Source organism: Alnus glutinosa, chromosome 13 (assembly GCF_958979055.1).
Source record: "Alnus glutinosa chromosome 13, dhAlnGlut1.1, whole genome shotgun sequence".
In the NCBI taxonomy this organism is placed as follows: domain Eukaryota; kingdom Viridiplantae; phylum Streptophyta; class Magnoliopsida; order Fagales; family Betulaceae; genus Alnus; species Alnus glutinosa.
Genome location: NC_084898.1, coordinates 6,785,113 through 6,803,829, shown reverse-complemented (window position 1 = coordinate 6,803,829; position 18,717 = coordinate 6,785,113). Strand labels below are relative to the sequence as shown.

The 18,717-nt window shown below is 35.6% G+C and overlaps 1 protein-coding gene, 1 long non-coding RNA gene and 1 other non-coding gene across 3 annotated transcripts; 2 read left to right on the top strand and 1 right to left on the bottom strand.

Moving 5' to 3' along the window:
- Nucleotides 1–8,373: 8,373 nt before the first annotated feature.
- On the bottom strand, nucleotides 8,374–10,499 carry LOC133854061 (uncharacterized). The gene is made up of 2 exons (XR_009896764.1): nucleotides 10,368–10,499; nucleotides 8,374–8,650 (listed from the first exon to the last, which is right to left on the bottom strand). It is a non-coding gene; the product is annotated as an uncharacterized LOC133854061 (long non-coding RNA).
- A 1,871-nt stretch (nucleotides 10,500–12,370) lies between these two features.
- On the top strand, nucleotides 12,371–12,442 carry TRNAG-UCC (transfer RNA glycine (anticodon UCC)). Its single transcript has one exon. It is a non-coding gene; the product is annotated as a tRNA-Gly (tRNA).
- A 1,521-nt stretch (nucleotides 12,443–13,963) lies between these two features.
- Nucleotides 13,964–14,401, top strand: LOC133853850 (classical arabinogalactan protein 5-like). Its single transcript, XM_062289875.1, has one exon. It carries the CDS (start codon nucleotides 13,964–13,966, stop codon nucleotides 14,399–14,401), a length of 438 nt encoding a protein of 145 aa, XP_062145859.1.
- Nucleotides 14,402–18,717: the final 4,316 nt, after the last annotated feature.

Here is an 18,717-nt window from a genome sequence, read left to right as displayed (position 1 = left end):
TAAACTTAATTTTAATAACATTTATTTGAGCATTTTGTTGTTCTTGTAAGTTACTAAGAAGTAACTTGAAGAGGTTATGTCTTTTGAGTTTTCAAGACTTAATTTACATAAGAGTTACATGTGAGTTATTTGAGATGTAAATGAATGATTAATGTGAAGAATTTTGAAGGGTCATTTGTATCCCATAAATACTCATGTAAGCAAGTTATTTTTAATCAAGTTGAATAAAATAATACAAAGTTATTTTTATTAGTTCTCAACTTATACGGCTAACTTGAAAATTTAAAGAGCCACATCACATGGGAGTTGACGACTATTCCAAAAGAACAAAAACCCATTGGAGTGAAGTGGGAGTTCAAGGCAAAGAAGAATACTAAAGGAGAAATCGAGAGATACAAAGCAAGGTTGGTTGTCAAGGAATATAGTCAAAGACCTGTCATTGATTATGGTGAAGTTTTTGATCCAGTACATGATCGGAGCACACATCGACACAAGATATCATTTTATTAGAGAGTGTATTGTCAAGAAGGAGGTACAACTCAAGTTTGTGAAGACTCGTGATCAAGTTGCGGATATTTTTACAAAGCCCCTAAAGAATGAGATTTTTAGCAAGCTATGAGCATTACTTGGAGTCACTGAAAATTAAGTTTAAAAGGGGATGTTGAATAAAAAAAAACCGTATAAGAACTAATAAAAATTTAAAAATTCTACTTCTACACTAACAAAATAATTTATTATCTTGTAACTCTTATCTCTTGAGTGTATATAACTTTTGTCTCTTGAATGCTTGTAACCCTTGTCTCTTGAGTTCTTGTAACTCTTGTCTCAATACGCCCCCATAAACCCAACGATATAACGCAGATGTTGAGGTTTGATCTTGAACATCAAAAGGCTAGAAGAAAAAAAAAATTATGGCTACTATGACCTGAATTAGAACATCGGTTTCTATGACCAAAAGCTGAGTACTTCATTCGCTTGAAAAGTTGGCTTTGACATTTGAGGTTTGGACATGAAAATTTTGGCGGATTAAAATTGTTGGCACAAAAGAAGATGATGAATAGCTTACCTTCCATTAATCAACCGGATCAACTTTGCGAAGGATGTCTTGTTGGCAAACAATTCCGATAAAGCTTTCCAACAGAATCTACTACAAGAGAAAATGAGCCGCTTCAATTTGTTCATGCGGATGTTTGTGGACCAATTAAGCCATCTTCATTCAGTAAAAACCGTTATTTTCTCCTTTTCATTGATGACTTTAATAGAAAAACTTGGGTCTATTTTTTGAAGGAAAAGTCTCAAGTCTTTGAAGTTTTCAAAAAATTCAAAGTCTTTGTAGAAAAACAAAGTGATTATTGTATTAAATCCTTGAGATCCGATAGAGGAGGTGAATTCACATCTAATGAATTTAACGAATTTTGTGAAGCAAATGGAATTCATCGTCCTTTAACGGTTCCGAGATCGCCACAACAAAATGGTATTGTTGAAAGAAAGAATAGGACAATTCTCAATATGGCTCGAAGCATGTTGAAGACAAAGAGAATGCCTAAAGAATTTTGGGCGGAAGCTGTTGATTGTGCTGTATATTTATCAAACTGTTGTCCTACAAAAAGCTTATGGAACAAAACACCACAAGAAGCATGGAGTGGAAGAAAGCCAAGTGTCTCTCATTTACGAGTTTTTGGAAGCATTGGCTATGCACACGTACCGGATCAAGAGCGGTCCAAGCTTGATGATAAAAGCAAGATGTACATTTTCATTGGCTATGACTCAAGTTCTAAAGGCTACAAGCTTTACAATCCAAATTCTGACAAAATTGTGATTAGCAGAGATGTGGAGTTTGATGAAGAAGATTTTTGGGATTGGAGCACTCAAGAGGAAGAAAAATATGATTTCTTTCATTTTCTTGAAGAAGAAGAAGAGTCAAGAAACGAAGAGGTCACTACACCTTCTCCATTACCAACAATTTCTAGTACACTGTCGTCACCATCTTCGAGAGCAAGTTCTCGTGAAATGCCACCACACATGAGAAGTCTCCAAGAACTCTATGAGGTAACAGAGAATTTAAATGATGATCTAACTCTTTATTGTCATTTTGCGGATTGTGAACCAATAGGTTTTGAAGAAGCGGTGAAAGATGAAAAATGGAGAAATGCCATGGATGAGGAAATCAAAGCAATTGAAAAGAACAACACATGGGAGTTGACGACTATTCCAAAATAACAAAAACCCATTGGAGTGAAGTGGGTGTTCAAGGCAAAGAAGAATGCTAAAAGAGAAATCGAGAGATATAAAGCAAGGTTGGTTGCCAAGGGTTATAGCCAACGACCCAGCATTGATTATGGTGAAGTTTTTGCTCCTGTTGCACGGTTGGAAACCATAAAGATGGTAATTTCTCTTGCAGCTCAAAATAAATTGAAGATTTATCAAATGGATGTAAAATCTGCTTTCTTGAATGAAATTCTTGAAGAAGAAATTTAGGTTGAACAACCTATGGGCTATGTCATCAAAAAGGATGAGGAGAAAGTCTTGAAGTTGAAAAATGCGTTGTATGGCTTAAAACAAGCACCAAGAGTATGGAATAGTAGAATTGATAACTACTTTCAAAAGAATGGCTTCACCAAATGTCCTCATGAATATGCTCTTTATGCTAAGGTGTGTGAAAATGGAAATATTTTGCTTTTTTGCTTGTATGTGGATGATTTAATTTTTACAAGCAACAATCCAAGTATGTTCGAGGATTTCAAGAAAGCAATGACTCAAGAATTCGAAATGACAGATACTGGCCTCATGTCCTATTATCTTGGAATTGAAGTAAAGCAAATGGAGAAAGGAATTTTTATTTCTCAAGGAAGTTTCACAAGGAAAATGGTCAAAAAGTTCAAGATGAACAATTGCAAACATGTTAGCACTCTGGTAGAATATGGGATTAAATTTTCAAAGCATGAGGAAGGAGAAAGGGTGGATCCAACAATCTTCAAGAGTTTAGTTAGAAGTTCGAGATATTTGACATGCACAAAGCCGAATATTCTCTATAGAGTGGGCTTGTTAGTTGCTATATGGAATCACCTACCACAACTCATTTCAAGGCGGCTAAAACAATTCTTTGTTATGGCAAAGGTAGAATTGATTTTGGTCTGCTTTATCCATCCTCTAATGAATTCAAATTTGTGGGTTATAGTGATAGTGATTGGGGTGGAGATGTAGATGATAGAAAGAGCACAACTGAATTTGTTTTTTATTTGGGGAGTTCGGCGTTTACTTGGAGTTCTAAAAAGTAATTAATTGTGACACTTTCAACATGTGAAGCTGAATATGTTGCCGCTACATCAAGTGTTTGTCATGAAATTTGGTTGAGGAAATTGTTGAAAGAGCTACACATGCCACAAGAGGATGCTACGGAAATTTTTGTTGACAACAAGTCGGCAATTGCATTGGAGAAAAATCCGGTATTCCATGATCGGAGCAAACACATCGACACGAGGTATCATTTTATTAGAGAGTGTATTGTCAAGAAAGAGGTACAACTCAAGTTTGCGAAGACTCATGATCAAGTTGCAAATATTTTTACAAAGCCCCTAAAGAATGGGATTTTTAGCAAGCTACGAGCATTACTTGGAGTCACTAGAAATTAAGTTTAAAAGGGGGTGTTGAATAATAAACTTAATCTTAATAACATTTATTTGAGTCTTTTGTTATTCTTGTAAGTTACTAAGAAGTGACTTGAAGAGGTTATGTCTTTTGGGTTTTCAAGAGTTATTTTACATAGGAGTTACATGTGAGTTATTTAAGATGTAAATGAATGGAGTTAATGTGAAGAATTTAGAAGGGTCATTTGTATCCTATAAATACTCATCTAAGCAAGTTATTTTTAATCAAGTTGAATAAAAGAATACAAAGTCCTCTATCAATTTATTGTCTCTCTTCCTTTTCATTCTCTCTCTTAGTGTGTGTGTGGTTTCCAATTTCCAACAGAGAAGCCGAGAGAGAATAGGTGCAGGAGTGCCTTTTTGGTTGGAGTTCCAAGTGCCTTTTACGTTCCTGTATCCTCTTCTTTCTTTCTTTTTAAAGCTAAAGGACTGGAAACCGGAACAGAACTGAAATGGCCGAGAGGAAGTCATCGTGAACCAAATCTCAAGAAGACTTTGGCAAAGCAGGTCCAGCGTTAGATTTGCAGTTTGCACCGAGAGCCCGTTCCTCGGTGTCTTCATTGCAGTAAGTCATTGAATGGGGAAGAAGTCTGTGATCGGGTGCCTGTTGTGCAAATTTTAATACTCGCAAGCGCACGAATCGTTTGCAATATAGTGTATGTGCAAGTGCGAGATCATATCCACAGGGAATTGCGTTGCAAAAATTAATTTCTATTTAAACTAATTCTATTTTAACCTAGTTCCAAATTCAATGGTTTTTGATAAAATAAAACATAAGCAAAAATAATGAAAATAAAGGGGTCTAGGGTTTTGGAATTCACACTCACCAAATCATAGCAACTTATTCTCATGCTCATCACACATATTTGAATTTCTCACATACAAATCTTAGGTATGCTCTACTTTGCTTCAAAAATCATTTAAATCATTCAATGAATCCGTTCATTGCATAAATCACAAAAGATATCAGGTTTAAACCAAATCATCAAATGTATCAGTAGAACGAAACACAATGAATATCCAATGTTTTGATAGATGAAAAACCAAGCCATCAATTTAATGAAACTATTTCAAATCATCACTTGTATCTGGAAATCACAAGAGATATCCAAAAATCATCTCAAAAATCGAATAGAAGTAAAACAATGAGAAATCAAAAGCCCATAAAATCAAATAGCATAAACAAGCATGAAAACATAATTTCTCCTCAATGGTAAGGTTTCATCATCAACCCTAGAAAAACTTTTAACTACACATGAAAATAAAAATAAAACTTAAAACCTTAAATTAGAAGCATAAAAATTAAACACTTACAAATAAAAAATGGAAAGAACAAAATCCTCTAGAAGAGAGACTTGATGCGTGAGGGCTGTGCCCCACTCCACACACGTTCTCTTCCTCAGAGAAGAGAGAAATATATACAGCAAGCTTGCCAAAAATTAAAGAGAAAAACAACAAAGAAACGAAATGCAAAATGGTGCCATTGCCCTTCACTTTCCGGAATTCTTGCTGAATCTGCAGGTTGTCTCTTTTCTGCTCTTTTCTGCTACCCTTTCACGTGCATGTCTTGTTCCTATCATGGAGACAAGAGACAACCTAAATATACATAGCTGCAGGTCTGATTTGTGTGTTGATTTTTGATTTTCATGGAAATGGCAAATTCAAATTATGCTCCTTTATTGAGGGCTGGTTCGTTGGGTGCTGCTGGAGCAGTTTAGGAAGTTGCTGCTGTCCTTGCAGGAGCTGTCTGGCGTGGAGTGCTGCTTGGAGGAGCTGTCTAGCGTGGAGGAAGGTGCTGCCCATGCTGGCCGGTTGGGGAAGGAGCTGCTATCTTGCAGGTGCTGTCCAAGCTTGGAGGAAGTGCTGCCAGGCGTGGAGAAGCTGTCCAGCAGCTGCAAGTGCTGTCCAGGTGTGCACAATTCCAGCTTTTGTCCATTCGGTGCTGTCTTTCAGGTCTCTCTTTTGTCTTTTATATATATATATATATATATATATATATATATATATATATATATATATATATATATATATATATATATTTTTACTCTTGCTTTTTCTCACTTCATTTACGAGATGCCCTACTTGTCCAATTAATTTGCAATTCCACCAAAAATATTATCATTTTTTTTATCAATCACCTGCAAAAATACTAGAACACCAAAACTAACCAAAAGTATTAGAACATAACAAAACTAAAGGTCTAACTAATGTAAATTAAGGGGTCTAAATATACACTTTTTGGCACTCGTCAGTGCCACGAAGATGAACCCAGACCAGTTCCTGAGAGCATTCAAGGAGCATCACTACTCTTTGTTTGATGTGAATCAGGCGGACTTAGGAAGCCTGTTCCAAGGCGAGTTGATGCTGACCTTCAAAGATCTGAAAATCCTAGAGGCACGAAACTTGTTGTGAAACACGCCTAAGTGGCCTCTCTCTCTCTCTATCGCCGAATCTCTCTCTCTCTCTCTCTCTCCATCGCCGGGTCTCTCTGTTCATAGCTGGATCTCTCTCTTTCCATCGCCTGATCTCTCTCTCTCTCCATAGCCGGACTGCTGTTTGGCACTTCAAACCCAGATGCAAACGGGCGACGCAAAACCCAGGTGGGCTTTTTCCTGCCTTCAGCTTGTGGGTTTGTTTTTTCATGGTAAATGATTTTGGGTATTAAGTTTTTAGCTGAACCCATAACACATTTGATCTGGTTTTGTTCTTGACCGGGTTCATTGAAAATGTATATGGTGCTTGCAATGTGCATGAACACACTGGGTACAAACACACTGGTTTCATGCTAGCTTGCACTGGATTCTAATTGGTTCCACAAAGCATGGGTCATCTTCTGTTATTTAGCAATTGCTACCTATGAAATCCTTGGCTACTCGTGAGAGCCTAGTTTATGAATTTTAGCATTCTTTGCTTTATTACAAGGAAACAAAAGGCGAATAGATTCTACTTGCACTTTTTGGTGGATCTGGACATGATGGTTAGCTTAGGTATCGATTAATGTTTCCCTTTGTTAGTGCTTTGTTCGGCTTTGCTTAGGAAATGGTTCAGATATCATTTTAAATCTTAAGCATTTAAGCATCTAAACTTATCACTAACGTTTCTTGCTAATGGAATGAACACCTTAAGAGGGGTATTTGCTTGTGTTTTCAGTTAATTACTCATTGTGACCAATGTTTTAAATTCTTGCAGGAATCTCATGAATGATGAAACATGCTGGAAGGTCTAGGAGCTTGGTGGTTGTGTCGTTGATTTTGATTTTATGTTGTGGAACATGCTGCCATAACTAGTTCATTTTTTTAGTTTTTGCATCAGAAGTGCTATAGGGTAGTGCTTTTAACAAATTCTAAACAACTTTGTGTTTGCAAGATTGTTATTATCTTCATAATAAGTTCTAAAATAATCCAGAATCAAATTTAGAAAATTTCTTCTGTGTTTGCTTTACAAAATAATTATCCATGTTTCATTTAATTGATATAGCATGACTTCAAAAATAATTCAAACTACTACTTGAATAGATATAGGCTTATAGCATAGCGACATCTCACAATGTTAAAGTTTTCTCATTTAAACCGCAAAGAAAGAGACCTTTGAAGGAGACTTCACTGGTACAAGCCAATTGGTTTGTTTCATCACCAATGAACTCCATGCAGTGATGAACTCATGATCCTGGAAAGAATCTTTGGCTAGGTAGAGAAAACTGAAACAGAAAGTGTGGTTGACTCTTGGAGCTAGTGGGATTTGGTAGATTGTGTAACTCTTACACATGTGACACTTTTGAATTTGGGCTATTTCAATTTTGTTTTGATTTATTTGATCGAGTGATTGGTTGTTTCAATAGCCTTCAGATTTCTTCTTAATCAATTATTTGCTTTGATTTGGATTTGGAAAAGATACCTACAACTTTGTCTACGAATTTTCAAGAACTCTATTAAATGATTTTCAAAAACATAGAATTTGTGTTCTTTATGTTCCTGTTTTTATTTTCTCTTTAAGAGTCTTGCCTGTGACTTTAGTTTTACTCTATGGTACTATAAAATGATTCTTTTTATCCTTAGTTTGGTTGGTGGGAAAATAAAGGGAGAAAAGAGAGTTGAAAATTGGGTATTGATTTTTCTGTTATCTGATTGGATGTATTGTGCGCTTTGGTAGCTTGTTTGCTTTTTTTTTTTTTTTTTTTTTAGCAGAACAGATTATTTCTTATTGGGCTGCAGAAATTTGGAATTTGGCAAGGGTGGTTGGAGGATCATTTAAAGGAATGTGTTTGATCGGCCTCATTTTGGATATCAAAACTTTGGCTTTCAAATGTAAAGATGCGTAGCCGCTACAAGCTCTCTATGGAAAACAGTAATCTTAGTTTAGCAAATTCCATTTGTAAAGTTGTGTGCATGGTTTTGTTAGGTGTTTACGTGATGAGGAGAGTTGCAAAGTGAATTTGGTCATTTTCTCTGCAGACATCTAACTGTGCTTTCTACATCCAATATGACCATGGTTTACCCTTGCTCCCTAAAGAATAACTGAAATTTATTGAAAATCTTTCACGCCTTGTCTCTACCGAACCTGTGGAATGATGCCTAGAGAATGCAACTTTTCTTCAACACTCATGGCTGCATATGCAAAGCTTTGGGTTGACTAATCTATAAATTGTCTACATATACTATTTTTACTGCTTCACAAGCAAGCTTTGTTTTTCAAGGCGATGAGGGAAATCATGTCAACAACTTGAAGAGAAGTTGAATATAATGGAATTCAAAGCAATGAGAGAATCGTGCATCAAAGAAGAAAAAAATCCAATTCGAGTTTCACTTTACACACCAAAATGGAATATATCTATTTCCATATTTATACATCAAAATGGAATATATCAGTTTACCATATATTCCAACTCAATGACACAAATTTTACAAAACCAAGAACATTCCAATATCGTATGCATAATTCAACAAGCAATATTCACTTTCATCCCTCTTCCAACGTACAGTACCAACTTTGAGCAATAATATCACCTGAGATAACATTTAAGGACACCTTAGACAATAGCAACAATGGAATATCAACTTTGCAAGTAATGCATAAAAATAGTAATAAAGTCATACATTATAGGTTTTTCTTCAAAACCATCAAATTCCATTAATGTTTACCTCCAGCTGGTTCCGATGATAGAATTTTGAGTATCACAAAAGAAAATGATGATAGAATTGTGTTCTGTTTTTTCTCTTCAAATAAATGACATGATAAAAACGAGTGTGCTAGATGCTCTCCTATTCTGGGAACAAGAAATATGTGGAAAACATGATCTATGGGTTTTAGGCAGGATTTGACAAGATAGTTACCAGAGAAGTTTGAGGGTGCAACAAACCTTCCCTGTTGCTCTTCCTAGTTTCTTTCAACTTAATATAGAATGCACTTTTTCTGTAAATCCTTAGGCACAAGTTGCTTTACTATACAAAGAGAGAGTGATAGAGAAACTGAGACATTTACAAGCTGACTCTATAGGTAAAGTTCATTAGTTCAAACATAAACAAAATGACTTGGAAGAACTAATATCTTGAGCTCATACCATTATTCCTAAATAATCTGCATGAATTAGTTAACTAAAATTTATCAAAGCTATGAAAAAACTATTCTTCAGTATACATGCATTCCAATGTTCAACATTAACATGAAAGGTGCTTAAATAATCTATAATGTCTTTGCTTCTAAAATTCTGCAGAATTTGCCAGAAGTCTTTCAATGCCAAACAAACATTAAAGTCTTGTTTTGGTACATTAGTGGGATTATGTAATTTGAGCATGTTTCACTCTACATTTGATGTTGATTCAACCGAAATCTAGGATATGGTGTGACATTATGTGATTCAACATACACAGCTTCAAGGATATAAGCACACCAGGTTAGAATAGTGCTCATAAGGATTTCCTAACAAAACCAGCCACGCCTCAACATTCCAAAACACAACAGAAATATAGTTCAGAAAAATGGTGTATATATAGCTCATACCTCACCGAGGAAGATAGCCAAATTTGTCTATTTGGTGTTTGTTGTTCAACACATAGGTACCCCAATCCCCGAGTTAAAGTTGACACCTCATTCTGCCACATTCACACCCTATAAATGTTACAACAATTACAATTCCTTACAAAATTAAGCCAATTCCAAAAATGAATTGATCGCTCCCAAGTCTCACCCTATAGTCTACCCCATGATGTTCATTCCATTACCAAGAAACGTTAGTGATAAGTTTAGATGCTTAAATGCTTAAGATCTAAAAGGATATTTGAACCATTTTCTAAGCAAAGCCGAACAAAGCACTGAAAAAGGGAAACATTAATCGATACCAAAGCTAACCATCATGTCCAGACCCACCAAAAAGTGCAAGTAGAATCTATTCGCCTTTTGTTTCCTTGTAATAAAGCAAAGAATGCTAAAATTCATAAACTAGGCTCTTACGAGAAGCCAAGAATTTCATAAGTAGCAGCTGCTAAATAATAGAAGATGACCCATGCTTTGTGGAACCAATTAGAATCCAGTGTAAGCTAGCATGAAACCAGTGTGTTTGTACCCAATGTGTTCATGCACACTGCGAGCACCATATACATTTTCAATGAACCCGGTCAAGAGCAAAACCAGATCAAATGTGTTATGGGTTCAGCTAAAAACTAATACCTAAATCATTTACCATGAAAAAACAAACCCACAAGCCGAAGGCAGGAAAAAGCCCACCTGGGTTTTGCGTCGCCCGTTTGCGTCTGGGTTTGAAGTGCCAAACAGTAGTCCGGCTATGGAGAGAGAGAGAGATCAGGCGATGGAAAGAGAGAGATCCGGCTATGAACAAAGAGACCCGGCGATGGAGAGAGAGAGGTCTCTTGGTCGGCGATGGGCGGTTGCTCTCCAGGCGGCTTTGGCGGTATGGGGTGGGCGGAGGATTTTGGCAGAGAGATTTTGAAAATTTTGGGGAAAAAAAGTGGGAAAAGTGGAGGGAAGTTCGAACCGTGTGTTTTAGAAGCTGAATTGGTTTTTTTTTTTTTTGAAAGGAAGTGCCACGTGGGCATGAAAGTCGGACGGTAGTGGGATGAGAGTGAGCCGGATAAATGATAAGTGCTGAATGTTACACATTCAAGCCCCTTAATTTACATATGTTAAGCTCATAGTTTTGTTATAGTTTGATGTTTTGTGTTGTTTTTGTGTTTTCTTGTATTTTACAGGTTTTGGTAGAAAATCCATCAAATTCCAAGATTATAATGAAGTCGATCAGCAAACTCACTTTTTGGATAGATTCAATTCCAATCAATTTTGAATTTAAAGAAAGAGAAGTTGGCAAAAATTCGTTATTTTCGGAAAGAATTCAGAATGAGCACGTCTCAATAATTTAATCATAACTTTCGACTCAAATATCAGATTGCAACAAAATATGTGGCGTTGGAAAGCTAAGAGAAAATTCAACAAATACGTAAGAAATAGTTTTTTCCTAATTCGGACGTTTACCATGCCAAAATCACCCCGCAATAAAAGACCTCAAATCTGTATGAATTTTGGAATCCTTTTCCTACTTGGATAGAAATTTCAGAAAAGGAAAAGACTTGTAATTATTCTATTTGGACTAGAAGACCTACTTAGAATTGTAATAGGAATTCTAGAGCTTCTAGAGCTTCTGTAATCCCTATAAATAGGCATATAGCCTTTGAAGAAAAGACACACAAGCTTTGGAAAAGAATCAAAGTTTCTATCAAGAAGGAGGTTCTTCCTAGTTTTTATTTTCTTTATTTATTTATTTTCTGTATGTATATAATTTTAGTTTATATTAGTTGTAACTAATACTTTAGTTAGGGCTCGATTGAAGTCCTAATTATGTCTCGTTAAGGTTTTCAATTGGCGTCTTTGCTACAATTCATATATTGATGCTTAACTTGATTATTTCTTATTTTCTTGAATTCCTCTCATGTTTATGCTTGATCATCATATGCATGTGGTATGGATTTGTTATTTATGTCAATTTGGATGACCGAGTCCTGGGCATAATAAAGTAACAAAAGAACCTCATCACAGGTTCTTGGATTAATCAACATAAAGACAACTGGAATAGATACCATGTTCCAATCTGAGTGTGTTTACCGATTTCCATAAATTTATGCTTTCTTGAAGAACAACTTAGTAGATACCATACTAAATCCTTCAATGAAGAAAAGAGTTAGAGTAGATACCATGCCTAACTCGTTGCTCAGGGAAATCAATAGCTTTAGGAGAAGATACCATTCCCTTGTAGTTGGTAAGCATCAAGTATCAAGTTATGATGGTAGCATTGGCATTGTGAATCTTAATTGAGTATGATTAGCGGTGGATATCAAAGCCCTATCTTATTTCATATTATATTTCTTCAATATTTTTATCTCTTCTCTTATTTGATCTGATTAATATTTTTATTGCTTTTCACTCGTTTCAATTATTAAGGAATTCTTTTTAAGCATAATTTACCAATCCTCGTGGGAATGATCTCGTATTTGCCTACTATACTATCGTTTTGATCTTGTGCATTTGTAAGTAAAACGTACAAATATTTATCTATTTATTTAGGTAGATATTTGTACAACAATAGACGAACTCGTGTTTTGGTGTTCCATCCGCACGTAGTGGGCTATTACTAGTGGGGGTAAAAGGGCTGGGTTAGACCAGGTCCTGATTGAAGTTCAACCTTTTTATAAACTCTTCAAGTGTACTTATATCATCAGGCGTTTGTAGTCCAACGGTTAGGATAATTGCCTTCCAAGCAATAGACCCGGGTTCGACTCCCGGCAGACGCACTTAAGGCTTTTCATTACCATTCGAATTTTGGATCCGTCTGTTTTAGTCTCCAGACCCTCCAATGCCCTTTAGATTTTTTAATGGATATTCATGTTAACGCGTTTAAATCGTAATACTTGTCTTAGATGAGTTTCTAATATTATTAAAAAATAAAAATAATATATCTTTTAAAAATAAAAATCATATATATATATATATATGTTGGGCAAAAAAAAAAAAAATCTTATACAAGATGAGTTTCTAATATCATTGAAAAAAAAAAACATAATTTTTTTTTAAATAAAAATCTTGAAAAGAAAAACAAAAAAAAAATAGAAAAAGGGAAAATATATATATATATATATATATATATATATATATATATATGTTGGGCAAAAACAAAATACTTATACTAGATGAGTTTCTAATATTATTAAGAAAACAAATTAATTTTTCTTTTTTTTAAAAAAAAAAAAATCTTAAAAAGATAACCAAAAAAAAAAATAGAATAAGGGGAAAAAATGTATATATATATATATGTCGGGCAAAATAGGGGTGGCCGGGGGTAAAAATATATATATATGTTGGGCAACCCCGGCCACCCCATTTTGCCAAACATTTTTTTTTAAAGAAAAAATACTCTTAAAATTTTGAGTTAAATACCTTTCACCCCTTTGTGGTTTAACAACTTTATTTTTTTGCCTTTTTAGGCTTTATTTTGCATTATAGATGGTATCATGTTTATGGCTAAAGACGAAAACGGTACTTTCGTCTATTTCCCGTCCAAAAACTTAATGGATTGGCCTTAAAAAACCAACATGTGTCCTTCTGCCTAATTAAAAAAATGACATATCATCTCCATTTTTTACCATAAATGAAGCACATTGGGCAAAAAATAAAGTATTTAAACCACAATAACAAAAAAGTATTTAACCCTTAAATTTTTTAATAATATTAAAAACTCATCTAGGACAGATATTGCATTTTAAATGCGCTGACGTAGATTTCCGTTAAAAAATAGACGACACCTAGATGGGAGGTGCATCCTGGACTTTAGAGTGACAACAGGTAATATCTGTGACACTTTTTTGAAACTAAGGTAACCGTTTAATTTTGGCTCTTTCCACAAGTACTAATTAGACATTTAATCTTAAATAAAAAATTATATTTTTCTATTTTAGATATCAACTTCTTCAAAATACCTACATTCACACTACGAAAATTTCCCTAATTTTGGAGGGTTTTGAACCGTCCAGAACTAGGTGAAAACCGTCAGGAATCAATTTCTGACGGTTTGAAACTGTTCGGAATATAGAGTCGGAAAAATTATTTCCAGGCGGTTTAGGCAAAACCGTCAAGAATTGATTCCTTACGCTTTTGACCAAACCGTCAGGAATCAATTCCTGACGGTTTGGGCAAAACCTTCTAAAATTAATTCTAGACGGTTTTGCTCAAACTGTCCAGAATTAATAATTACTTTTTTTTGGTTTCTCCATCTACAACTCGCTTCCTTTGTTTTCTCTGAGTAGGCGACGACGACAATGGCTTACTCAAGTTTTGTGGGTTTGATGCTAGTTGCTTTGGTGGCTAGCTCTGCTTTAGCTCAGGGTTCGGGAGCCTCACCAGCTGCTTCACCGAAAAAGTCTCCAACAGCTGCTCCTCCTCCGGCTCAAACCTCGTCCCCGACACATTCCCCCACCGTGTCTCCACCATCATCGGCTCCCGTGCTGACTAGCGCCACGCCTCCGGCCGGTGCCCCCACCAGCTCGCCTTCGGCTCCTCCCACATCTTCCCCTTTGGCGAACAATCCATTTGGCTCGGTTCCCCCAACCTTGATCAGCAGGCCGTCGGCTGAGTCTCCAACCAGTCCTTCTGGCAATGATGCAGCCTTGAACAGAGTCATCGCCATCGGATCTGAAGTCTCCTCCTCCAACTTCGCCAAGTGTTTTCGCCGAACTAGGCAGATCCTTCCTAGCTAACCCATTTGTGCAGCAAAAGGAAAATGTGGAAAAATTTGACTAGAAGAAATTCATAAAGACCAAAAATTTACAAAAATCAAACCCTTAAGGACAATATGATGAAACCTCCTGTGTACCTTTCTAAAGAGAGGAATGAGGGAAAGATTGGGGGGAAAAGCTTTTGGGGAAGAAAGAAAATGGCTACAATCGGTTTGAATTTTGTTTTTTTTTTTTTTTTTTAAATGAGGAATTTAAGTGAATTTAGAAACGGTTTGAGACCAAACCGTCTGTAAATTTACTTTTCCAGATGGTTTGTCCCAAACCGTTAACAAATTTCATGACGGTTTTAAAAAAACCGTCGTGATTTCTTTTTTGATTGACAGTTTTCAGAAAACCGTCTATAAATTTTTTAATTCCTGACGCTCTTTAGAAGAGTGTCATTAAAAATTTTAATTTTAGACGGTTTAAAACAATCTAGAAAAAACCGCCGTCAAGAATTGGTCCCTTTTTTGCAGTGGATCAATCTTTATTTTAGTTATTTACTATTTCACTTTATATTTAAACATTATTTCTGAATAACTTTTTTATTTTCTATGGATAGAAGAGAGAATGTTAGAAATTAAAATGCTAAATTTATTTTTACATTTGATATGAAAAAAAGTACACAAAATTTGATAAACACGGTTACATCTTATCAAATATTTCTTCTTCTTCTACTTCTTCTTCTTTTTTCTTTTTTTTTTGTAAATTATCAAATATTTCTTTAAATTACTACACAGTCTACACGAATGCATCTCTTTTTGCCCCTTCTTAACATTTGACTGGCTAGCAAGGTGAAAATGCTTTATAGTAAACAAAGAACTAAGTGAAGGCTTTTACTTTTGAGAGTAGGAAAGGTCAGAGGTACTGGATGATAGAGTAATTTTAGATTTGTTTTTTTTTTTTTTTTTCTTTTTTGTATCCTTTAAAAAATGATGTGATTTTTAAAATCATCGTTTAATCAAAATCTAATAATAATTTATCACAAATCAAATAGTAATTTTAAAAGTCACATTATTTTTAGAGGGATACAAGAGAAACTTCTAATATTGAGTAATTCTACAAGTCCTCTTGTGTCCCTCCGATGTCAATAAGGGAAAATGTTATTACTACAAGTAAGAACTAATGAGTGAACTACGTTATATGAGGGTCTAAGAACCATAAGGACCTACGTTACGGGGGTCTAAGAATCATAAGGACCTATGTTATGGGGGGCTAAAAACCGTAAACAAAAAATATGAAGAATTGATAGAAAAGTGGAACAACAAAGTTAATTAATGCATTGATATTTAATGATAACATGATAAGTATATGTTTTATTTGTCTTGTGAACTGTTGTATTGCTCCATATTGAGAGATATGAAGTTATGCACAATAAATAAAATGCAAAAGAAAATATAAAAGAATTTTTTATTAAAACTTCTCTAAGTAGCTAGTTTTCTTATTAGCTGTAACGTTTAAGTAATAATTTTTTTTTTTAGAAACTCTAAATTAGTTGTTATTTTTATATGTCTCTTATTACAAATGGTTAGTTTTGATAATACTTGCTGACACCATTGAATCATATATCGGCTTATGAAATTGTGATAATCCACCATTTCATAGATATTGCAGGAATAGATCGAGGATGAGGTGATGGTCTCTATGCGGTTGGGGATTTGGTGCGTGAAGTTAACTGGAAGCCTCTATTTTTTGAAATGCTAACTTAAATAAGCGAGTTTATAATGTGTTGCACTCTAATTGATGCTAAGTGACACACTTAGCATCAATTAGTATCCTGCTACTCTCTCAGCTCTTCTCCTCTTTCCAGAAAGTCTTCTTCAGCAGGGGCGTCGTTTGCTAGGGGAGGGCTCCTCCCGGTCTTTGCATCCTCTCTTAGCCCTTTTAAGACTAGAGAGGTTTGTTCCTCCCTGGGTTGTTCCAATGGAGGCTAGAGTCTCCCAGCCACTAGGGCTGTAGAGTTTTGAGTCCCCCTGGACTTGTTCCGATGGTGGTTTTAGTCCTCCTAGTCCTCTTGGACTATGGAGGTTTGTGTAGTTTTCTTAGTTTTTTCAGTTTTTCTTTGGTTGTGGCAGGAAAACACTCCAGAGAGACTTCGAAGGGGGTGAGTCCACCAGTCATTGACGGAATGGCTTGGCCATATTTCAGTTTTTATCAATCTTTGAGGCCATATCTATGCTGTTTCGCACCCTTTCGTCGACATGCGCCCCCCAGCCTTGCTTGTCGCCGTCCTCTGGTTCAGCCGCTGCCTCCTTCGGCCGGAAAGCTCATCGGTGATTGGCGTGTGGTCATCACGCGCCAGGGTGTTCTTCACATCTTGAGCCGCTCATGATGGCCACGATCCGTACATTGCGTTTAAGCACAGATTGTGACCGACTCCATAGTGCTAGTAGAGGTTCATATCTCAACGCAGAGGCACACTTCTGTTGGCTAGGTTTATTTGTAGCAACTATCAATATGTTCTTAGTTTTAGGGTAACTGTAGTGGAGTACTTGTTTTTTTGTGCCTCTATATTGATAGTTTGATTGTATCTATGTTACTCTTTGGGATTATTGAATGATGACATTCTCCCTTCAAAAATAAAAAAAAAAATAAGCGAGTTTATTATATTTTAGCGTGCTGCCAATGGTACCCCGTTTTGTAAGACAATTATTATTTGTGTATTAAGTCTCGTAAAACAATGATGTTCTCAATATAAAGTTGTTGTTTAATAGCAGCTCTGGTATATTATTTTGATATGAGTTTGTAGTGTCAAAAGAAATAATATATATTCATGAATATATTTTGTTGCGTTGATTATGATATTATGTAGTAGCGTCATATGCTAAATGAGATATTTAAATTTATGACTTGATTATTAAGTCGGGGCATTACATGTGGGTTTTCTAAAATCTCAGCCATTGTTTTCAAATTAAATGGTTGAGAATTTATCATATTGGTGTTTATTTCTTTTAGGAAAAAATACATTTTACCCCCAATGTTTCACCTATTTTTCAATCTTGCCTCCAAAGTGAAAAAATTTGCAAGCACCCCAACTAAGTTTTAAAATTTTTTAATGTTGCCCATCTATTACTTAAGTCTGCCATTTTTTACGGAAATAGACCCATGTATGATGCACATGGGTTTTTAAGAAAAATTCTCTCCAAAATATCCCTAAAAAAATCAATGGGGTAATTACCTTTTTCGTCCATGAACTACCGGCCTATGTCATTTTGCCCCCAAGAACTACTACTTCGACCAAAAAAGAGTATCAAACTACCATCTGTATACACTTTGGCCCATTCCATCAGGGAATCCCGTTAACTTGGATGGAATATGCCATTTTTTACCGTTAATTTTGATTTAAAGACCAAAATGCCCTCTACAGTAATTAATAAAAAATAGGGATAACTTCACAAAAGGGTATCAAATTATACCGCGTTTTGACGGAAGGGTACTGAACTGGCAAACCTCTCGAACCCGGGGCTTTAACTATCAAAATGAGTCTCAAAAGGGCATTTCGTCTGATTTCGACGTTAAATTCTCACAAAAGTGGAGTCACGTGACATTCATGTGAATATTTTAACCCATTCTACCCGTTTTGCCCCTCAGTTCTTTCAAAAAAAAAAAAAAACCATAAACCATAAACCATGCCACCTTCAACCTCCAAGTTGACGTTATTGAATCTCTTCAATCCGTCTCATCCAAGTCCGGACTTCATCCACAGTATCTGCCAAACTAGACCCACCCCCCGCATCATCTGTAACGACCAAGGAAGTGAAGGAACAATGAGAAAAACACAGTTGAAGGAACAACGTGTTGATAAACTGGAAAAATTATTTAAGGAACTTAGCAGCAAACCTGCTAGAATTCCTTTGGAAAAGGAACGGATGATTATGGTTGGTGGAAGAGTTGAACATAACCCAGTCTCTTACACTATTTTATGAAGCTAAAACAGAGGAAGCTGAAAATTACAGTCAGATTTTTGGCTCAAATTCCTGTGCCCATTGTCAAATGGGTTGCTAACAGAAACTAGCCCTATCAAGAATTCTTCTGGAATTCTAACCATATCCAAAGATGGCAATCTGGTAGTATTAGATGGGCAAAAGAAGATTCTTTGGTCATCAAGTTTAACAAATTTTGTTATCAATTCGAGTGCCCAACTTTTAGATTCTAGAAACCTTATCTTGCAAGGAAACACTACAGGGACAATCATATGGGAGAGTTTCCAGCATCCTTCTGAAAATTAGTACTGATGTTAGAACGGTTAAGAAAGTGCAGCTAACATCATGGAAAAGTCATTCTGATCCATCCCTTGG

Coding starts and splice junctions, on each gene's coding strand:
- LOC133853850 (XM_062289875.1), top strand. CDS start 13,964: ATGGCTTACTCAAGTTTTGTGGGTTTGATGCTAGTTGCTTTGGTGGCT.